Source organism: Papio anubis, chromosome 16 (assembly GCF_008728515.1).
Source record: "Papio anubis isolate 15944 chromosome 16, Panubis1.0, whole genome shotgun sequence".
NCBI lineage: Eukaryota > Metazoa > Chordata > Mammalia > Primates > Cercopithecidae > Papio > Papio anubis.
Genome location: NC_044991.1, coordinates 4,375,365 through 4,397,996, shown reverse-complemented (window position 1 = coordinate 4,397,996; position 22,632 = coordinate 4,375,365). Strand labels below are relative to the sequence as shown.

General features: G+C 50.7%; 1 protein-coding gene across 2 annotated transcripts in view; it reads left to right on the top strand.

Moving 5' to 3' along the window:
- The first annotated feature begins 2,264 nt into the window (after window positions 1–2,264).
- Window positions 2,265–22,632, top strand: part of GTSE1 (G2 and S-phase expressed 1) — a 33,709-nt gene continuing 13,341 nt past the window's right edge. The window contains exons 1-7 of one of the 2 annotated variants that reach the window (XM_017945397.3): window positions 2,265–2,386; window positions 2,835–2,934; window positions 10,466–10,523; window positions 10,634–11,258; window positions 14,113–14,277; window positions 15,841–15,964; window positions 18,009–18,389. In XM_017945397.3, the coding sequence (XP_017800886.3) occupies window positions 2,856–2,934; window positions 10,466–10,523; window positions 10,634–11,258; window positions 14,113–14,277; window positions 15,841–15,964; window positions 18,009–18,389 (1,432 nt within the window). In that variant the 5' untranslated portion in view covers window positions 2,265–2,386; window positions 2,835–2,855. The other variant, XM_021921669.2, reaches the window with a different exon arrangement.

The window sequence follows — 22,632 nt, the reverse complement described above, 5'->3', positions numbered from 1 at the left end:
CTTGGGAGGCTGAGGCAGGAGAATTGCTTGAACCTGGGAGGCAGCGATTGCAGTGAGCCAAGATCATGCCATTGCACTGCAGTCTGGGCAACAGAGCCAGACTCCCATCTCAAGGGGGGGGAAAAAAAAAAGTAGGTGGGGCATCTAGTCAAGAAAATGGGTAATTATAGTAGGACTTTCAGAGAGTCGCCTTCTCTACCCAGGAACTAGGGACACGTCCTAAGGGGAGCCTCCCTCCCCTCTCCTAGTTGCAAGCAAGACATGACTTAGCTGTGCAATTGGGAACCCTGGTCCCTCCTCCAGGAAGCCTTCTACCCCCCAACCCCCACTGCAGGCTGGTGAGGGTGCTGCCTCTGTGCCCCTCAGCCCTTGGCATGTGTCCTTGCTACTGCACCCCTGCTGTGACCTCTCCAGGTCAGGGACAGCATCCATCACCTGGCACATGGCCTGCACTGAGTAGCTGTCAGTGAAAGTTGGTGAATGAATGCATAAATAAATGAAGTCGAACTCTGTATTCGGCCTTCTTGCATTGCTATGGAGAAATACCTGAGGCTAGGTAATTTATAAAGAGGTTTAATTGGCTCACAGTTCCATGGGCTTTTCAGGAAGCATGGTGCTGGCATCTGCTTCTGGTCTAACCTCAGGAAGCTTAAGATCATGACATAGGGTGACGGGGAGCCAGTGTATCACATAGTGAGAGCAGGAGTAAGAGAGAGAAGGGGAGGTCTTGGACTCTTAAGTAACCAGATCTTGTGTGAACTAAGCAAGAACTCATCACCAAGGGGATGGTGCTAAACCATTCGTAAGGGATCTGCCCTCACGACCCAATTACTTCCCACCAGGCCCCACTTCCAACATTGGGATCACATTTCAACATGAGATTTGGAGGGGACACACATCCAAACTACAGCAAATCCTATCGGGGGCAGAAATGAATCTGCCATAGATAGGCCACACCTACTATGTGCTGATATGATACAGGGAGAGGAGTATCAGGAATGAATATTGGGGATCCCTCTGCCATTCTCCCAGCAGACATCCCCAGGATGAGCTGAGGGGAATGCAATGAGCAGGCCAAACTCTTTCCAAGCTGTTTGACCACACCCACCTACCCCAGCACTCTCTGTCCCTGCCTGGTGCCCTGTGCTGGGCTGGGTGAGGCTGGGGAGACTGGTGAGTGAGGGCTGCCCTGCCCTTTATGAGGCCACAGTCTTCTAGTGAACGAACACAGCAACATGGAGTGATTGGTGTGGATGATGCAAAACCAGGGACATGGGACCCAGAGGTGGCCTCAGCCAGCCTGGAAGGCCTCTACCTTGGGTCCCCCACGCCCCCCCCCCCCGCCCACCGTGGCTGCTTGCTGGACAGCTCTCCCCGCAGCCTGCCCCAAGTAAACAGCTTATCTTCGTCCCTGAGAATGGTGCTCTCGATTTCCATCCTTTCCAGAGCGGGTCCTCCCAGGCTCCTCTTCCTGCATCCTCCTCCATCCATCAGTCCTGGATAATCAGAGCTCCCGCTTAGTGACACTTTGCCGTGGGTGGAGCCCCTCATTTGATCCTCAAGCCCCCGAGGTGGGTATTATACCTCGTTCGCAGGCAAAGGCTCAAGCGAGGTCAGCCTTAAGTTGCTGCCCACTGACCCGTCTACCAGTCCTGCCCTTGCGTCTCCATGGCTCAGGTCAGGGTTATCCTATCTGCTTCCCACCCTCTCCAACACATGGATTCCCGAAGGCAGGCTCCATCACCGGGCCCCAGCCCCTGGCTCTCCTCCAGCGCAGCTCCCCAACTGGCCTGTAAAACCTAGGACAGGCTCCCGTCACGTTCTCGGCCGTCCTCAGGCCTTGGCAGTTGGGGAAGCCCGCCAAGGGCGACGGTTCCCCTCCGGCCCCACAGACTGTGCAGCTCCAGCCATGAGTCTCCCTCTGGTCGCTGGGTCAGCCGGCGCCCCCGTGCGAGCCTCGGGCAGGGACCCCGCCTTTTCATTACTGTTAGTAACAGCTGGCGCGCGCTGCTTCACAGCAGGTGGGTGAGCCTACTTTTAGTCTTCCCATGGAAACCCTTAGGTGGCAGTTTTAACTTTCTCCCTACACACAAGGAACTGCTATATATGGTTCCGGCTTGACGCGGATAGCTAGGTGACACATAGCAGCCAGGCCGGCCAGACTTCCGTGTGGATGCGCCCTGGTGCCGTGCGGAGCCAATCGCTGTGCTGGAGTAGTGCGCATGCGCCCTGGACGCTTCTTACCAGCGTCCCGACTACAATACCCAGGATGCACCGGGCCCGCGGCCTCTCGGAGCCCTTTTCAAACCGACCAATCGGCAGCCCGCATCGCCCGGCGCCGCGTTTAAATCCGTGCCGGAGGCGCGTCCTGCATCGGCCGCTTTGGGTAAGGTGGGGTCAGAGTCGGGGGCGAGGCTTTCGCGGTGGGCCAGGTGCGGCGCGGTGCCCGCTGTTCTCTGGACGGGAAGGGGCCGCGCGCCGCCAGGAGCCGGGCCTGGGCTCGAGCAGGGGTCACCGGGGCCCTTCGCGCTGTGGTCGGGGATGCCGGGAGGTCCAGGGCTGCCCCCCAGGCAACCAGAGCCCTCAGCACTCTGGCCCACGAGCCGAGAATTCCGTTATCTAGTCCGATAGCGTTCGGGCTGACTCCCGGCCTGGCAGCACCCGACCCCTGGGGTCCCCTGGGATGCTATCATTTCAGAGCGGCCCCCGCGCCGCCTCTCCCAGATCTGGCCGAGGCCTTCAGCTCTCTCTCCCCCTGTGAGCCGAGGGCTGAAGGAACCAGGAGCCCTGGGCACTGACACGCACTCACCTTCTGGCCCCGTTCCACCCTGCAGTGACTTCTGACAACTCTCTCCATGGAAGGAGGCGGCGGCCGTGATGAGCCTTCAGCCTGCCGGGCAGGGGACGCGAACATGGATAACCCTAAGAAGGAAGGCAAGTCCTAGCTGCTGCAGCGCAGTTGTTGTTCAGGACGTTCAGTAGCGATGGAGGTTGATTTAATGTTTCCTTGAGACATTCTTTCTTTCTCAAGTGCTCGTCTGTACTCTGCACCTGTGAGACACATGGCATTTGCTTTTATTTTCTGGTTTTCTTTCACCTCCTCCCCATTTTAAGTTTCATCACAGCCAGGATTCTCATCAGTTTTATTTAGCGCAGTGCCCCCATGCCCTGAACAGTACCTGACACTTTGTGGGCGCTCAAATGTTTATTGTATTGAAATCGATGTTTCCTTTTTTGTTTGTCGCTGGTTTCTGTTTGCTAAGACTTGTTTAGGATCTTTGAGACCATGTTAATGAGTGAGCCTGGCCCAAAACTCCTTTCTTCTTGTGTGTTTGTCTGGTTTGTGTATCAAGGTGAGGGTACGGCTTCACAGAATGAGTTACAGGCCACACCCTCTTTTTCTCTGAAAGCGTTTTTATGTATTTATTTATTTATTGGCGGAGTTTCACTCTGTCACCCAGGCTGGAGTGCAAAGGTGTGATCTGTACTCACTGCAACCTCTGCCTCCTGAGTTGAAGGGATTCTCCTGCCTCAGCCTCCCTAGTAGCTGGGATTACAGGCACCCTCTGCCACACCTGGCTAGTTTTTGTAATTTTAGCAGAGACGGGATTTTGCCACGTTGCCCAGGCTGGTCTTGAACTCCTGAGCTCAGGCAATCTGCCTGCCTTGGCCTCCCAAAGTGCTAGGATTATAGGTGTGAGCCACCTCACCCAGCCTCACAAAGCATTTTGACATCACTTTATCCTTCGGTTCTCACACTACCCAAGGATCCTTTCTTTTTGAGACCGAGTTTCACTCTGCCTACCAGGCTGGAGTGCAATGGCATGATCTTGGCTTACTGCAACCTCTGCCTCTCAGGTTCATGTGATTCTCCTGCCTCAACCTCCGGAGTAGCTGGGATTACAGGCACCCGCCACCATGCCTCGCTGATTTTTGTTTTTTTAGTAGAGATGGGGTTTTACCATGTTGGCCAGGCTGGTCTGAAACTCCTGACCTCAGGTGATCCACCTTCCTGGGCCTCGCAAAGTACTGGGATTACAGGGGTGAACCACCGCTCCTGGCCCCAAGCATCCTCAATGCCTCCATTTTGCAGGAACTTTAAAGGATACTTTACAAGATAAAGGAGACTTTACAAATCAATGTTGCATCTTCTTCATGTCTAGAAAGGCGCTTGCCTCTGCACCCCTCTCCTCCTTCCTGTCATGTGCCCTTCCTTTCAAATATGTCCCTTCCACGTGCATACTGCACCCCCTGCTCCTTCTTGAGGCCTTCCCCACTTCCGTTGACCTGGCTTCATTTCCTTACTTTTTCCCTGTCCACTGGATCATGCTCATCCACATACAGATATGTTCCCTTGTCTCACTTGTTGCCACGTCTCCTCCGTTGCCTCTCCATTGCTGTGTTTCTCCTTCCAAGCCAAACTTCGAGAGCTTTCTCACTTTTGTTCTGCCATTTTTTTCTACCTCTCAATCCCTCCCGTTCCGGCTTCCATCCTTACCACTCCATTCAAGCTGCTTTCATCAGTCGCTGACGACTTTCACATTGCCAAATCTCTTGTCATTTTTCTATCTTCAGTCAGCTTTCCAGTAACATTCGTCCTTCTGGAAACTTCCCTTGCTTGGAGTCCAAGGCGCTCTTGGTTTTCCTCCTGCCTCTCTGGCTGGTGTATCTTGTCTCTGTGTGGGCTCCTCCTCTGCCATCTTCTGAGGCTGATTTCCCCAAGACCTGCTCTGGGACAGCTCTGTGCTTTCGCCCTCAGCATTCCCATGGCTGCACAGCGCATCTGCTGTCTGTGGCGCCCAAGTTTTGTGTTGAGCGCAGCCTCTCCTCTGAGCTCTGGGCTTATATATTCACCTGCCTATTTGGTGTCTTCACACACACGTCTCATCTCAAACTCGGCATACCCCGTCTGCATCCGCACGCCCTGTTCTTGCCTATTTTATTTCTCCATTTCACCCAGCTGTCCAAACTGAGAACCCCCTACATTCATGCCATCACCAGCTACCATCATCTCCACCTTCAGAATATATCCTGGATCTGTCTACAGACTCTCCATCTACATCCAGACGCTGCTCTCTGGGTCTCAGCCATGCTGTCTCACCCGCTCCTACTTATATATGATTCCCATTGGCTAGTATGTTCATTTGTAATGCTTCCTTTCAGATACACTTTCTACACAGAAACGTTACCTTTTAAAAACACAAGTTAGATTATAAAGCTCTTCTCTTTTTTTTCTTCCTTTCTTTTTTTTTTTTTTTTGAGACAGTCTCACTGTCGGCCAGGCAGAAGTGCAATGGCGCCATCTTGGCTTACTACAGCCTCCACCTCTTGGATTCAAGCGATTCTCCTGCCTCAGCCTCCCAAGTACCTGGGACTACAGGCACCCGCCACCACACCCAGCTAATTTTTTTTGTATTTTTAGTAGAGACGGGGTTTCACCATGTTAGCCAGGATGGTCTTGATCTCCTGACCTTGTGATCCACCCACCTGGGCCTCCCAAAGTGCTGGGATTACAGGCGTGAGCCACTGCACCCAGAATTTTTTCTTTTTTTTTGAGATGGAGTCTTGTTCTGTCACCAGGCTGGAGTGCAGTGGCACGATCTTGGCTCACTGCAACCTCTGTCTTCCGGGTTCAAGTGATTCTCCTGCCTCAGCCTCCCGAGTAGCTGAGATTACAGGCATGTGCCACCACGCCTGACTAATTTTTGTATTTTTAGTAGAGACGGCGTTTCACCATGTTGGTCAGGATGGTCTCGAACTCCTGACCTCGAGTGATCCACCTGCCTCAGCCTCCCACTGTACTGGGATTACAGGCGTGAGCCACCACACCAGGCCTAAAGCTCTTTTCTTAAAGCCCTGTAATAGTTTCCTGTCCCATTCTGGAGAAAATGAAAGCTCCTTGCCATGGCTTGCAAACCCTCTGTGATCTGAGCCAACTTGTGTTTTCACCTCTTCCAGCCACTCTGACTTCTTCTGACCCCTTCATCTCACACACGCACTTTGGTGTTTTCTCAGAGGTGTTCCCACCTCTACATATCTCTCACCGCACTGCCTGGGGCACCCTCCAGGGCAGGCTGCATGTACCCCAAGTCTGCCTGGCACCTAGTGGAGGATGTGGTCTGTTGTGGGTGCTCACGTGTTTGCAGGCTGAGCAAGTCAGCCAGCCCGGGGCCCCTTGGAGCCAGTCACAGAGTCTGGAGCAGAAGACTGCTTCCCTGAGTTCTAGTTCTGGATTCTTTTTCCACGCCAGTTGGAAGTTTCTGAAATTGACTTCCTAATTCAGAGGTGTAAAAAGTGAAACGTCTCCCTCTCTATATCTCTTAGTCACTTAGTTGCCCCCTCCAAGGGCCATCGATGTCATCAGTCTCTTGGGTGTCCTTCCAGACATAATCTGTGCAAGTGCAAGCCAACACACACAGAGTGTTGCGCCCCCCTTTCCGTATAGCATGGAGAGCCCTGTCCTGTGTCTTGTTTTTCAGGCGTAATTTATCTTGATGAATATTGTGTATCAACACATGAAGAGCGTTACTAGTTTTTGTTCCTAGAAAGGGTTCCACCATGGGGATGTGTTATTCATCTCATCTGCTGTGAGTGAACGTTTAGTTTGTGCCTAGTGTCTTGCTGTTACCAGTGACGCTGCTGTAAATAACTGTGGACACCGCATAACTGCACGACACATTGCTTTCCACACCTGCTAGCGTCTGTAGGATACACTCACAAAAGTAGACTTGCTGGGTTGAAGAGGGTGTGTATTTCTTATTTTGATAGGTACTGCCAGGCCCTCTAGAGAGCTGTGATACTTTACACCTTCCCTGGCAGTGTAGGAATTGTCTCTTTCCCCACAACCTTGCCTACAGCTCATAAATATTTGAGTTTTGACGTCGGAAGTTCGAGACCAGCCTGACCAACGTGGAGAAACCCCGTCTCTACTAAAAATACAAAATTAGCCAGACATGCTGGTGCATACCTGCAATCCCAGATACTCAAGAGGCTGAGGGTGGAGAATCACTTGAACCCGGGAGGCGGAGGTTGTGGTGAACCGAGATAGCGCCATTGCACTCCAGCCTGAGCAACAAGAGCGAAACTCTGTCTCAAAAAAAGAAAAAAAAAGAATGTTTTGTTTTATTTTCTGTGAACTTTATCTGTTTGTATCATTTTTCCATCTTTATTAGATTGCTAATTTTTTTATTACTTTGTAGATACACTTCATGAGTTAGCCCTTTATGAATTGAGTTGCAAATATTTTTTCCCCATTTCTTGTTTAACTTATTGTGATTTTTGCCACACAGATGTTACAAATTTTAATGTTTGAAGGTCAATCTTTTATTATTTATTTATTTATTTTTTGAGGCAGGTTCTCGTTCTGTTGCCTGGGCCTGCGTGCAGTGGCAAGATTATGGCTCACTGCAGCTTTGACCTCCTAGGCTCATGTGATCCTCCCTCCTTTTTTTTTTTTTTTTTTTTTGAGACAGAGTCTTGCTCTGTCGCCCAGGCTGGAGTGCAGTGGCCGGATCTCAGCTCACTGCAAGCTCCGCCTCCCGGGTTTACGCCGTTCTCCTGCCTCAGCCTCCCGAGTAGCTGGGACCACAGGCGCCCGCCACCTCGCCCGGCTAGTTTTTTTGTATTTTTTAGTAGAGACGGGGTTTCGCCGTGTTCGCCAGGATGGTCTCGATCTCCTGACCTCGTGATCCGCCCATCTCGGCCTCCCAAAGTGCTGGGATTACAGGCTTGAGCCACCGCGCCCGGCCATGATCCTCCCTCCTAAGCCTCCCTAGCAGGGGAGACTACCACGCCCAGCTAATTTTTGTATTTTTTTACAGACGAGGTCTCCCTATGTTGCCTCGGCTGGTCTCAAACTTCTGGGCTCAAGCGTCCCTCCCACTTCAGCCTCCCAAAGTGCTGGGATTACAGATGTGAGCCACTGGGCCCAACCAATCAATCTTTGGTAACTTCCGGTTTTGTGTCATAGTTAGATGTCCACATTCCCACGTTATAAAAACTTCCTCATAGCGGCTTCTTGTTTGTTTAGGGCTTTGTTTTCTTTTCATTAAGTCCTTGATTTATTTGGAATTTGGCCTGGTGTGGTATGAGGCATGGACCAAACGTAGTTGGTATTTTTCCAGATGATTATATAGTTTATCTCCATACCATTTTTTCACTTTCCCTCTTTTTTTTTTTTGTTTTTGTTTTTTGTTTTTGTTTTTTGAGACAGAGTCTCGCTCCGTCGCCCAGGCTGGAGTGCAGTGGCGCGATTTCCGCTCACTGCAAGCTCCACCTCCTGGATTCACGCCATTCTCCCGCCTCGGCCTCCCGAGTAGCTAGGACTACAGGCACCCGCCACCTTGCCTGGCTAATTTTTTGTATTTTTTAGTAGAGACGGGGTTTCACCATGTTGGCCAGGATGATCTCTCCGTCTCCTGACCTCATTATCTGCCCGCTTCGGCCTCCCAAAGTGCTGGGATTACAGGTGTGAACCACTGCACCCGGCCAGTTTTGTTTTGTTTTTTGAGACAGGGTCTTGCTCTGTCACCCAGGCTGGTGTACAATGGCACAATCTTGGCTCACTGCAACCTCTGCCTCCCAGGTTCAAGCGATTCTCCTGCCTCAGCCTCCCCAGTAGCTGGGATTACAGGTGCCCACCACCACGCCTGGCTAATTTTTTTTCTTTTAGTAGAGACGGGATTTTGCCACGTTGGCCGGGCTGGTCTCGAACTCCTGACCACAAGTGATCCACCCGCCTTAGCCTCCCAAAGTGCTGGGATTATAGGCGTGAGCCACCTTGACCAGCCTGCAGTGTTTATTAAGATAAAAATATTTGTGAGAGAACTTTATAAGCTTTACAGTATTGAGTACATACTGTATTTCAGTGCATTTTGATAAATATTTGCTAAGTGTCCAGGCCCTTAGCTGGACATTTAGGAATTTGGGTTAGTGTTTGACATTGTTATCTTGGAGGAGCTTATAGTCTAGTTGGGGCCAGAGAAGGGTCAAGAGGCACTCACAGAGGCTAGTGCAGTGGTAGAAAGGAGGTCCAGGCACTGCGGGAGCCTTGCGGGGAGCTGGAGCAGGGAGCAGGTGCCCCTGCAGAAGGACCCACTAACCTGGAGCCTGTGATCTGTTTTAGAGGGACCTGGACAGAGAGGTCCTTGCCAGCTGTGATAATAGAATTATGGATGGGGTGGGGTACAGAGTACATTTTGTCTGAGGGTTCAGGAAGGACTCCAAGAAGCAATGGGGGTCAGTGCACTCTTATCGAGTCCCTACTCTGTGCATTTGAGTGATATTAAATTCATTGTTGAACTATAAATAGATGTTTTGTATCTCGTAAGAGGGGAATTTAATTCTAGGGGAGCTGAGGCAGGTGGTCCTTTGAAAATGTTCTATACCTGGAAATGACTTATCTCTTCTTGAAAAGCTAGTTGAATGAGTCAGTGAATGCATTTTAGATTATATCTTAAAAGTAAGGACCTAAGCTTTTGGGTGGCTTAGCGAACATAGAATGGCTGATGCAATTTCTTTTTCTTTTTTTTTAAGACGGAGTCTCTCTCTCACCTAGGCTGGAATGCAGTGGCGCCATCTCGGCTCACTGCAACTTCCACCTCCTAGGTTCAAGCGATTTTCCTGCCTCTGCCTCCAAGTAGCTGGGACTACAGGTGTGCGCTGTCACGCCGAGCTAATGTTTGTATTTTTAGTAGAGACGGGGTTTCACATGTTGACCAGGCTGCTCTCGATCTCTTGACCTCGTGATCTGCCCGCCTCAACCTCCCACAGTGCTGAGGTTACAGGCGTAAGCCACCGCGCCCAGCCGGCTGTTGCAATTAAAAAAAAAAAAAAAAAGTGTCCACGTGTGGTGGCTCACACCTGTAACCCCAACACTTTGGGAGGCCATGCCAGGAGGATCACTTGAGGCCAGGAGTTCGAGACCAGCCTGGTCAACATGGCGAGACTTCATCACTAGAAAATATTTAAAAAAAATTTTTTTTTCTTTTTTGAGACGGAGTCTCGCTCTGTTGCCCAGGTTGGAGTGCAGTAGTGCAATCTCGGCTCACTGCAAGCTCCGCCTCCCAGGTTCACTCCATTCTCCTGCCTCAGCCTCCGGAGTAGCTGGGAGTACAGGCGCCCGCCACCACACCCGACTAATTTTTTTGTATTTTTAGTAGAGACGGGGTTTCACTGTGTTAGCCAGGACGGTCTCGATCTCCTGACCTCGTGATCCGCCTGCCTCGGCCTCCCAAAGTGCTGGGATTACAGGTGTGAGCTGCCGCGCCCAGCCTAAAAATTTTTTTAAAAAGGAAAAGATCTAACTTAGAGCCCTCTATGAAAAACTAAATTAACATAATGACAGGATACACTTAGGGGAGTGAAATTTCACGGTACCTTTATTTAGTTCTAAGCTATAGAGCCTGGTAATATTTTTCTCTTTATCAGCTGTGGCACTAAAATAACAGTGGATTTTTCCCCCTAGACATTCTTCTTTTGGCCGATGAAAAATTTGACTTCGATCTTTCATTGTCTTCTTCAAGGTAAACAAATAAGTTTTCTTCCCTTGCCTTGGGCATAACCACATTCAGTAAACTCTTTCCTTTAAATGCCAGTGTTATGAGTTATTAATAATTTTTTTTTTTTTAAATAGTGCAAATGAAGATGATGAAGTCTTCTTCGGACCCATTGGACATAAAGAAAGATGTATTGCTGCCAGCTTGGAATTAAATAATCTGGTTCCCGAGCAGCCTTCGTTGCCCGTGTCTGAGAGTCCCTTTGCCTGGAGCCCTCTGGCCGGGGAGAAGTTCGTGGAAGTGTACAAAGAAGCTCACTTACTGGCTTTACAGATTGAGAGCAGCAGCCGGAACCAGACGGCCCAAGCTGCCAAGCCTGAAGACCCTCAGAGCCAGGGCGTCGAAAGATTCATACAGGAGTCAAAATTAAAAATAAACCTCTTTGAGAAAGAAAAGGAAATGAAGAAAAGCCCCACGTCTCTTAAAAGGGAGACATACTACCTGTCAGACAGCCCCTTGCTGAGGCCCTCTGTGGGCAAGCCTCGGTTCTTGGCCTCCTCCCCGGCCCTGCCCAGCTCTGGTGCCCAGGCCAGCCTCGCCCGGGCGCTGGGGCCTCCACACTCTGCTCATGCTTTGCCCAGGGAGTCATGCACTGCTCCTGCTCCAAGTCAGGCAGCGACTCAGAGGAAGCCCGGGAGCAAATTGCTGCTGCCTCGAGTGGCCTCTGTTAGAGGAAGAAGCATCCCTGGGGCTGCGGAGAAGGTAAATGCCTCAGCAGAGCACCTGTCTGGGGAGCCGCCACTCCTTGCCCCTCAGCCCTCTCACAGAAGCCACATGGGGAAAGCCCCAGAGGTAGTGAGGCTCTGAGGCCTCCGAGGCACAGGAATGGGGAGTCCAGGAAAAGCAGTCACCAATAGGAAGCTGATGTGGGGGCGGCTTGGGTAGGGCTGGGGTGACTTAATACTTCCTCCTAAATTCTATCTGAAGTTGTTCCTTTTGTTTTGTTACAATGCTGGATATACCACACAGTACGGATTTCATTTGCTTTAACAAGCAACCTCTTCCAAAAACTCCCCCTCCTCTGTGATAGCTGCTAGTCAGCCTCCTTGACCGTGCCTCAGTTTACACTGCGTTCCTCCTGGGCATTAAGTGAGGTGAGCTTTCCTGGGAGGTGGCAGTTGACAGGGGTGCCTTTGGGTGCAGTCTGCCAACTCTGGGACACTGAGGGTCCTGGAGGTCTGGGGGAAAGGTGGGGGTGAGCACAGGGCTTGCTGCCAGGGCTGCCCAATCTGGCTCTTGCTTGGGAGAGGGAGGCTGCTCCTCCTGTGGGAGAGGCTGCAGAGAGGAGGACAGGGCGGGTGGGAGCCCCGGGGCCCACCCTGCAGCCCGTTCCCAACTCTGCCCCCTCCCCTGGGCAGCACTTACAGAGGAAGACCCTGTGTGGGGCCATTAGGAGGTACAGGCAAATGCAGAATGCTCAGCAAGGGCCCAGAAATTCCTTTACCCCCACCAAGCCCATCTTCTGAGCCACGTGACTCCCTGTAGTGAGAGCCAAGAATGGAAGCCAGCTGAGGTGCAGCTGCCACACACTGCCCTTGACAAGGAGGTATGTCTGGCACTGCCACCCCGAATAGCTGGGGCCTGTCCCTTGGTCCTGCAAACTCCTTTTTTTGTTTGTTTGTTTTTTTTTTTTAGACGGAGTCTCGCTCTGTCACCCAGGCTGGAGTGCAGTGGCCGGATCTCAGCTCACTGCAAGCTCCGCCTCCCGGGTTTAGACCATTCTCCTGCCTCAGCCTCCCGAGTAGCTCGGACTACAGGCGCCCGCCACCTCGCCCGGCTAGTGTTTTGTATTTTTTAGTAGAGACGGGGTTTCACCGTGTTAGCCAGGATGGTCTCGATCTCCTGACCTCGTGATCCGCCCGTCTCGGCCTCCCAAAGTGCTGGGATTACAGGCTTGAGCCACCGCACCCGGCCGGTCCTGCAAACTCCTTTTATTGGAGCCCGTTTGGATGTAAATTCCTACCGTGATGTTTCTAGAACGACAGTGGGATGGGTCTTGCTGTGTGGAGCACACGTGGACTCGGGACAGGGATTGTGCATGCAGCATGCGTGGACTCGGGGAGAGAGGTGGTGTGATTTGGGGTGCTCCAGACCCACTGAAGCACCTCCTTTGATCTCCTGGTCCTGGGTGGTGAACTGGTGTCCAGAGAGCTTGTTCCCGGTGGACAGGGCACTGTGCGCACAGCTGAGATGCACTCATACACACATGGGAGCCCCACCACTTCCTGCATGCTTCTCTGGGAGAAGTCACTCCTAGAGTGGCTCATGGCCCACGCTCACTCCTGTGAGGAGTCATCAGCAATGGGTGGACCACTCGATTGTAACACCTACTTAAAAGTGTGCTTCACAGACAACTGCTAGGATGCCTAAAGGAAGAAGAAAAAGAAAATAACCAGTGTTATTTTGAGGATGAGGATGTGGAGGATGAGGAGAAGGTTGAGGATGTGGAGAAGTTGGAAGCTCACGCACTGCTGGTGGGACCGTGAAACGGTGCAGCTGTTGTGGAAACAGTTTGGCAGCTCCTAAAAAACTAAATTTAGAGGTCCCATGGGACCCAGCAGTTCCACTCCTTAGTACACAGACCTGAGAGAATTGAAGTCATATCCACAGAAAAATCCACATGCAGATGTTCAAAGCAGCATTGTTCATAACAGCCAAAAAAGTAGGACCAACCCAGGCACCCAGCAAATGATGAATGGGTAAAGAAAAGGGGGTCTATCCAGACAATGGTTTATTTTTGGCAACAAGAAGGAACACTGCCGGGTGCTGGGATTACAGGTGTGAGCCACCGTGCCCGGCTGGAAACAGATTCTTTTTAGGAACATATTTTAAGATTAGCTTGTGCTGGTTGTACAACATAACAGTTCTACTAAAAACCACTGAAGTGTACTGTTTAAAATAGTGAATTTTACGTTATGAGAAGTATCTCAGGTTTTAGAAATGCTATAAAGGGAAAAAGTTACTGCTGCATCTTTACCACTCTGAGCTTCTATTGCTGTTACCTTATTACCCCTGCTGTTATAAGGGGCTATTTATATAAGTATGAATTCGTTCCATGAATGCCGTTGTCCCTAATTATGTCAGGAACTTATTTTTTGACTCTTCTGGCCAAAGAAAATGGCTTTCAATACTAGACCAAGAAGATATATTGCAATTGTGCAGCTTCTCTGGTAGAGATGACCATTTAATGGATGAGTCTTTTCTGTACAGTAGTTTAAAATTTGTGTAACTAGACCAGCTCTCTCATTATCATTCTTAAATAAGGATCTTGACTGGGGAACAGCTTTAGAGGACCGCTTTCCTATTAATGACCTGTGTCGGTATCATTTGATGCTGTTTTTAATGAGGAAGCAAAATCCATCATCGCTTTTGTCCACAGTGATTTGGAGGAGGATGTGAACTGCTTGCTCTATTCCCTTCAATCTAGCTGATGAATGGAGGAGCATGTGTAGCATTTGGGATGATAGTGCCTGGGCTTGCTTTAAATTGAAGCCTGAGTATCTCTGTACATTGTTAAGGACTAGACCGTTCTCACAGTTCAAATTAAATTTTTCAGCCCAAGAAAGAGATTCCAGCTAGTCCTTCCAGGACAAAAATCCCAGCCGAGAAGGAATTCCACCGGGATGTTCTCCCTGAGAAATCTGCCCCAGGTGCTGTCAGTGTGCCGGCCGCTGGAAGCCACTTGGGCCAGGGCAAGCGGGCGATCCCTGTTCCAAATAAGGTGAGTTGGCTGCTGGGGCCCAGACTTGTGGTTGCTGGGAATGAGGTGGCTGCTGTGTGTACAAGTGCTTTGGATTAAAATCAGTGGCTCATACCTATGATCCCAGCATTTTGGGAGGCCAAGATGGGAGGATCACTTGAGCCCGAGAGTTCAAGACCATCCTGAGCAACATGATGAAACCCATCTCTCCAAAAAATACAAAAATTAGCTGGGCATGGTGGTACGCACCTGTAGTCCCAGCTACTCGGGAGGCTGAGGTGGGAGGATTGCTTGAGCCCGGGAGGTCGAGGCTGCAGTGAGTCATAATCATGCACTGCACTCCAGGTTGGGTGACAGAACGAGACCCTGTCTCAAAAAAAAAAAAAAATAGAGGTGGAAAAGTTGAAAATACACCCACGAGAGGCAGCCTGCAAAATACATGCAAAGAATACTGGCTTCACAGTGTGCACTGATGGATGGCCTCTGCCCTGGGAGCTGTGTGGGTTGGGAAAAGTCAGCGTCTCAGAACCCTAGTTCGTAGGTGGGGATATTCCGTTTCCCTCATGTCGGGTCCTTGAACAGATGACATGAGATGTTGATGTTTTGAAGACAGCGGCTGGGTGTGGTGGCTCACACATGTAATCTTAGCACTTTGGGAGGCTGAGGCGGGAGGATCATTTGAGCCCAGGAGTTTGAGACCAGCCTGGGCAACATAGTGAGACCCCCATCTCTACTAAAAAATAAAAATAATCAGCCAGGCACGGTGGTGCATGCCTGTGGTCCCAGCTATTTGGGAGGCTGAGGTGGGAGGATTGCTTGAACCCAGGAGGTCAAGGCTGCAGTGAGCTGTGATCATACCACCGCATTCCATTCCAGCCTGGGCAATAGAGTGAGACCCTTTCTGAAAGAAAAAAACTGCAGTTCCTCACAGGCATGGAGACCTGTCAGCCACATCTTTGCCACATCTTTCTGGCATTGGCGGTAAACCGAGCTGGGCATTAGAGTACTGGCAGTTCTTGTTAAAACTGCCCAAAGCTGGGCCCTACAGCTGCTGACTCATGGGGTCTGGGCTGGGGCCCCAAATCTGCATTTCTGCTATAGCTCCCTAATGTGATCCTCACGCAGGAGCTTGAAGACTATGCTTTGCGAAGTGCTGCTTGACTTTTTTCTTCTTTAAATTCAAGATGATAATTATTAGATTATTTTAAAATATTAAAAACCCCTACTTTTTTTTTTTTTTCCCCCGCTCAGGCTGGAGTGCAACGGCATGAGCTCAGCTCACTGCAACCTCCACCTCCTGGGTTCAAGCCTCCTGGGCTCAGCCTCCCAAGTAGCTGGGACTACAGGTGCCTACCACCATGCCAGGCTAATTTTTATATTTTTAGTAGAGACGGGGTTTCACCATATTGGCCAGGCTGGTCTCAAACTCCTGACCTTGTGACCCGCCCGCTTCGGCCTCCCAAAATGCTGGGATTACAAGCGTGAGCCACCGCGCCCGGCCAAAAGCCCCTTACTTTTGCAGATATAAGTTACAGGTAAATAATGAGATCTTTGCTGATTCTGTTTTTTCACATTTTGCCCCAGTTGGGGCTGAAGAAGACCCTGTTAAAAGCACCCGGCTCTACCAGCAATCTCGCAAGGAAGTCCTCCTCAGGGCCTGTTTGGAGCGGGGCATCCAGTGTGTGCACATCCCCAGCAGCGGGCAAAGGTGAGGCAGCCGGCATCGTGCTTGGACCCACATCTGGCCAGGTGAGGCCTGGAGTGCTGCTGAGGCCTCGGAGACTGTTTCTACAGAACCACTCAGGCTCAGCAGGACGTCCCGGAGGGCGTGCTGTGTGCGGTGGACCAGGCTGTCAGCTGAGTCGCTGTGCCTGCCCTCAGTGCATCTGTCCCATGAGGAGGGCACAGTCAGATGGGTGGCTTCAGTCTAGGGGGTACACACAGCCAGAAAGCGTGTATGATATCCCGTGCCTGAGAACACAGAAGGAATCAGGCTCATGTCAATACCATGAGACACCAGTTTTAAAATAGGACTATTCCAGATAATTTATGGCATATGGCCCCCATAACTCCTGGGTGCCTGTTTAAATCCATGCTCCCACACCTGTTTGAGGTCAAGCCACATTTCAACCTTGCCGAACCACGGCTGCCATCTAGTGGTAAGGGAAAGCCTTCGCATTTCTGCTATTCAGAGCGAAATCCTCTTGAAGGTGCATTGGCCGTGTGGAATCTCCGGGTCGTTCAGGGCAGCACGGTGTGGATTGTGTTCACAAAATGTAAAAAGTGGGCCTGGTGCAGTGGCTCACACCTGTGATCCCAGCACTTTGGGAGGCCGAGATGGGTGGATCGCTTGAGTCCTGGAGTTTGAGACCAGCCTGGCCAACATGGTGAAACCCTGTCACTACTGAAAACACAAAAACTAGCCGGGCATGGTGGCGGGTGCCTGTAGTCCCAGCTACTCGGGAGACTGGGGCACGAGAGTCGCTTGAACCCGGGAGGCGGAGGTTGCGGTGAGCCGAGACTGTGTCACTGCACTCCAGCCTGGGCGACAGCGAGACTCCGTCTCAAAAAAAAAAAAAAAAAAGGAAAAGTGTGAACTCTAATCAGATTGATCTGATCTGGAATCCTGACTCTGCCATTCTGTGATTAAGAGAGGTTTGTGTCCTTATCTTTATAGACTGAGGTGATGACCTCCTGAGCTCAAGCAATCCTCCCACCTCAGCCTCCTGAATAGCTGGGACTACAGCCACATGCCACCACACCCAGCTAATTTGTGTGTGTGTGTGTATGTGTGTTTTTGAGATGGAGTCTCGCTCTATTGCCAGGTTGGAGTGCAGTGGCGCAATCTTGGCTCATTGCAACCTCTGCCTCCCGGGTTCAAGTGATTCTCCTGCCTCAGCCTCCCGAGTAACTGGGACTACAGGTGCCCGCCACTACACCTGACTAATTTTTGTATTTTTAGTAGAGATGGGGTTTCACCATGTTGGCCAAGATGGTCTCGATCTCTTGACCTCATGACCCGCCCGCTTCGGCCTCCCAAAGTGCTGGGATTACAGGCATGAGCCACCACGCCTGGCCCACATTTTTGTGTTTTTTGTAGTGAGGATGGTCTCACTATATTAGCCAGGCTGATCTCGAACTCCTGGCCTCGAGTGATCTCCTGCCTTGGCCTCCCAAAGTGTTTGGATTATAGGCATGAGCCACCACTCCTGTTCCTAAAGTTTTTCTTTAAGAATCCTTTACCAGATCATCTGTGTATATTGGTAGCTCAGTATTTATTATTCTAGTTTATCTGGTCTTCTATTTTAAATGGTGCTTATGGTTAATATGACCCAGACTCCTTGTAATTTTAAAGGAATCAACCAGTAACAATTGCATCTTTTTTCCCTGTTCCCTGTCCACCTCTGTGACCAGACAGATGAGACATGTGACTAGACTATCCCCTTCCATCTGCTCAACTAATGTAGATTTCTCCTGCCAACATAATCAACGAAGACAGGAGAGCTTGAATTTATGCATGCTTTTGTACATGTTAGTAATGATTTTGAGAATAAGTACCTTAGAATACACTCAGCTAAGCTAAAAGCTGCCTGGGCCGTGCTGTGTTTGATGATGTTGCCTGATGGGCTTATAGAATATTTTTAATGTGTCATATGTTTAAGGTAGATGAGCTAAAGACAGCATAACTTCTGTGTGTTTGTTAAATAGCTGCCTAATTTTATAATGTGATTTTTGTGTGTATACCCTTCTAGCTAAATCAAGTGAATTTGCAAGTATTCCTGCAAACAGCTCCCAGCCTCTGTCAAACATCAGCAAGTCAGGCGGAATAGGACCCGCCCTGCTGCGGCCCGCTCTGCCTGCAGGCCCTGTGGGGGCATCCTCCCAGCAAGCCAAGCAGGTCGATGTTTCCGGGCTGGCAGCAGAGCAGCCCACAGCGCCCCCCTCAGTGTCCCCCACCCAACCCCAGACTCCGGAAGGTGGAGGCCAGTGGCCGAACTCCAGTTCCACTTGGTCAGAATCTTCTCAATTGAATAAGACTAGAAGTATCAGACGGCGAGATTCCTATCTAAATTCCAAGACAAAGATTATGCCTACTCCTACAAATCAATTTAAAATTCCTAAGTTTTGTATTGGTGAGTAATAGATACATTTTAATGTATCTTTAAAATATTGAAGAAATTCCATTTAAAGTTTTAAACAATTATTGATGGCAGTGACGGTGTTTTTAGTTCTTTCCTCCAGCAGTGCTTTCAAGTGTGACCTGCTGTCTTCTCGCCCACTGTTTTGGGGGCTCAGTGGAGGCCCCCAGAATGTCTTACGTTCGTTCTTGTGTGTGTGACACCCCGGAACTCTTAGGCTGCTTGCAAGGTTTTCTCTTTACTGTTACTGTCAGCAATTTGATTATTATGTGCTTTGAGGTGGCTTTCTTTGCCTTTCTCCTGCTTGGAGTTTCTTAAGCTTCTTTGATCTGTAGGTTGGTTTTTTTTCATCAAATTTGGAAAACCTTGGCCATTATTTCTTCAGCTATCTTTGCATCTTTCCACTTTATTTCCTAGAACTCTAATCACATCTGTTTCAGGCCTCTTGACGTTGTCTTACAGGACACCGAAGCTCTGTTCTTTTTTTTTAATTTCAGCCTTTTTTCTTTTTCTTTTTTTTTTTTTGTTTTGTTTTTTATTTTTTGTTTTTTGAGACGGAGTCTTGCTCTGTCACCCAGGCTGGAATGCATTGGCATGATCTCGGCTCACTGCAACCTCCACCTACTGAGTTCAAGCAATTCTCCTGCCTCAGCCTCCCGAGTAGTTGGGATTACAGGTGCCCGCCACCATGCCCTATTAATTTTTTTTTGTATTTTTTGTAGAGACGGGGTTTCGCCATGTTGGCCAGGCTGGTCTCTAACTCCTGACCCACCCACCTTGGCCTCCCAAACTGTTGGGATTACAGGCGTGAACTGCCACACCCGGCCCAGCCTTTTCCCTTGAGCTGCGGTTTGGGTCGTTTCTGTTGTCAGATACCATTTCTTCTGCAGTGCCTAATAGCTGTGACGCCCATCCAGTTAACTTTTCGTTTCTTTTTTTTTTTTTTTTTTTTTTTTGAGACGGAGTCTCGCGCTGTCGCCCGGGCTGGAGTGCAGTGGCCGGATCTCAGCTCACTGCAAGCTCCGCCTCCCGGGTTTGCGCCATTCTCCTGCCTCAGCCTCCCGAGTAGCTGGGACTACAGGCGCCCGCCACCTCGCCCAGCTAGTTTTTTGTATTTTTTAGTACAGACGGGGTTTCACTATGTTAGCCAAGATGGTCTCGATCTCCTGACCTCATGATCCGCCCGTCTCGGCCTCCCAAAGTGCTGGGATTACAGGCTTGAGCCACCGCGCCCGGCCAACTTTTCGTTTCTAACATAATAGTTTCCCCTTATTCCTCCTCATGGTACTTGGGTTTTCTTTTACATCCTTGTGAGCAAATTGATAATCGTTTTAAGGTCTATGATTCTTCTCACACCATCTTCCACATCATTTTGGGGTCTGTTTCTGTTGACTAATTTTGTTTCTGGGTTTTGGCCTCATTTTCCTGCCTCTACGTTTTTTACAGGTTTTTCTTGGTTGTTGGATATTGTCAGGTGTAGACTTTTGAATGTCTGGATTTTGTTGTCTTTCTCTGAGGAGTTGGGTTGGGCTTGGCAGGCAGTGAAGGTGCAGATCATCCTGAGGCTTTTTATGTTTTTAAGTGGTGGGTCTAGAATAGTCTTTCTGCCTCCTGCCACCGGCGCCCTTCCCAAGGCCTCTGCTGCATGCCCGTGTGTCCCGCGAGGCCACTGCACTCCGGCTGCTGCAAGATGGCGGCTTCGCGGCCCTCTGAGGTCCGTTCGTTGCTGCCCGGTAAGATGGCGGCTTCGTGGCCCTCTGAGCTCCGCTCGTTGCTCCCTGGTAGTTGCTCTTCTCTTGACCTTGAGGACTCCTGCCCTATACCTGTGCACTGCCTGGTGCTCAGCCAGAGACTCGAGATTCCCCTTGGGTTCCTAGAGCTCGTTCTGTCGGAGTAGCCCCCTCCTCTCTAGTTTCTGGCCCTCACGTTGCAGCCACCTCAGCCTTCTAAGCGCCAGCCACTGCCCTCTCCAGTCACTGAGGCCACCAGCCCCAGCAGGTGTCTGGCCAGTAGTGGGTAGGTGTTTGTAAAGTTTCCATGAATTACTCGAACAATTGTGTGCAATGCAGAAAGTTCTCAGAGCTGACTTAAGGTGAGAGGAGCGTCCTGGCCTCCTCTGTCAGGTAGATCTATCTGCCCTCTGGGTGCTTCAGGATTTTAAGTTCTGGGAGTACCAGCCAGCACAGGCAGCCTGTAACTCCCAGAAACCACACTCTGAGTCCTGCTCTAGGAATAAGCTGTTCTGCTGAGTGTCTTCTCTGTGCTGGAATGCTTTGGGGGACAAGGGACATCATGGGAAGACAGACCGACTCTCACGGAATTTCTGTTTAATAGGAAAAGACACGAAATGTTATCAGATGAGCAGGCCTTCAGATCCTAGGATAACGAAGCGACTAAGAGAAGATGGTGTCCTGGGGCTGGCGTGTTTGGGGAGGAATTTGCATCAGGTGGTTCTTTGGCAAAGATGGTCAGGAGGCGACACGGGACTGAGATCTGAACCAGGACACTGAGGCAGCTGGTAGGAAAGCGCAAGGGGGAGCACTCCAGGCAGAGGCAACGGCGAGTACAGAGGTCCTGGGGCAGGAAGGCACGGGGCGTGCTCCGGGAGCAGCTCAGGCGCTGGAGGATGGGAGTGCAGCCACTGTGGTCCGGATTCCGCATGCGACAGCTGGTCGGTACTCCTTGGTGTGAGGGACCCAGACTTCTTCCATCCTGTGTTGCTGTGATGAGCTTCTCGTCCTCGTGGTCTAGTGTGGCTGCACCGGCTCTGGCCCTCATACCTCCCGGCAGGAAGCCTGTTTAGGTGAAGAAGAGCAAATCCCCACCTTTCAAGGACTCTCACTGCAAGTTTTCTCTGTCACTCCATTTGTGTCCCGTTGGTCACCACGCTTCCCTGCACAGGATGCTAGGACACGTTGTCTTTATTCTGCACACAGCTGAAATGTCTTACTGAGAAGAAGAGGAAAGTAGCTGTTGAACAAAAATTAGCAATCTCAGCCAGTCAGTGACCGAGGGGCAGGGTAAGAAGAGATAAAGACAGAGGGGCAGCCCGAGGCCGGCTCGCAGAGCGCCGCGTGACCAGAGCGGGCCCTGGAGTACCGTCAGTGCAGGAGGATGTGCCTGCAAGAGATTAGAGCAGAGCGACTTGACCTTCAGAAGATCCCTCCATAGAGGGAAGAGCAGAGTCTCTGGGCGGGAGCGAGGTGGGGAGGGTAATGCAGACCTCGTCCTCACTGTGTCAGGGAGGAGGCTAGTGCTGGGGAAGGAGGCTGGGGCACTGTGGTCTGCCTGACATTCTGGTAGCTTAGGGCCCATGTGGCAGTGTAGAGAGGGACTCGAGTGGCCCTGAGGTTCTGGCGGAACCTGGGTGCTGCCGCTCATGTGACAGGAGGGCTGGAAGAGGCAGCGGCCAGACTCCATGGCCCTATTTTGGAAGTAGTGAGGGTGAGAGGCCACTTGGGCTGCCACTGAGGGGTGGAGCAGGCTGAGAACTCAGAGAAGCCACAGCTGGAGACCTCAGTGTAGGTTTCAATAGCAGAGAGCTGAGTTTATAGAGATGGGAGCTGTGGGCTGGGCACGGTGGCTCATCCCTGTAATCCTAGCACTTTGGGAGGCCAAAGTGAGTGGATCACCTGAGGTCAGGAGTTCGAGACCAGCCTGGTCAATATGGTGAAACCCTGTCTCTACTAAAAATACAAAAATTAGCCAGGCGTGGTGGCACATGCCTGTAATCCCAGCTACTTGGGAAGCTGAGGCAGGAGAATCACTTGAGCCAGGAGGCAGAGGTTGTAGTGAGCCGAGATGGTGTCACTGCACTCCAGCCTGGGTGACAGAACGAGACTGTCTCAAAAAAAAAAAAGAAAGAAAGAAAAGAAATGGGAGCTAGGATTGGGTGGGTTCTTCAGGGACACCCTATGGCCCAGGTCACGTGGAGGTTTGTTCAGTAGTGCTTGCTTCTCTTCTGCCTGAATGCCTGGAGCCGGGACATGTGTCTGCCATGTTTCTCCTGATCACATTGGCACAAATGTTGGCTGGTCTCCACAAATGTCGGCTGGCTGTCAGGCTGCTTGATGCCACAGGACTTCTGCTAATCCCAAATTCCCTGTTGACTTTGCCCTGTTTCCCAGACCGTGCCCCTGGGGGCTCCTTAGGCACCTCTCAGATGTGCATTTCACCTTCGGCAGGCGGTTCCTCCTCTCTCCACGATGCTGGGAACAGGGCTGTCTCTTGCATGCCT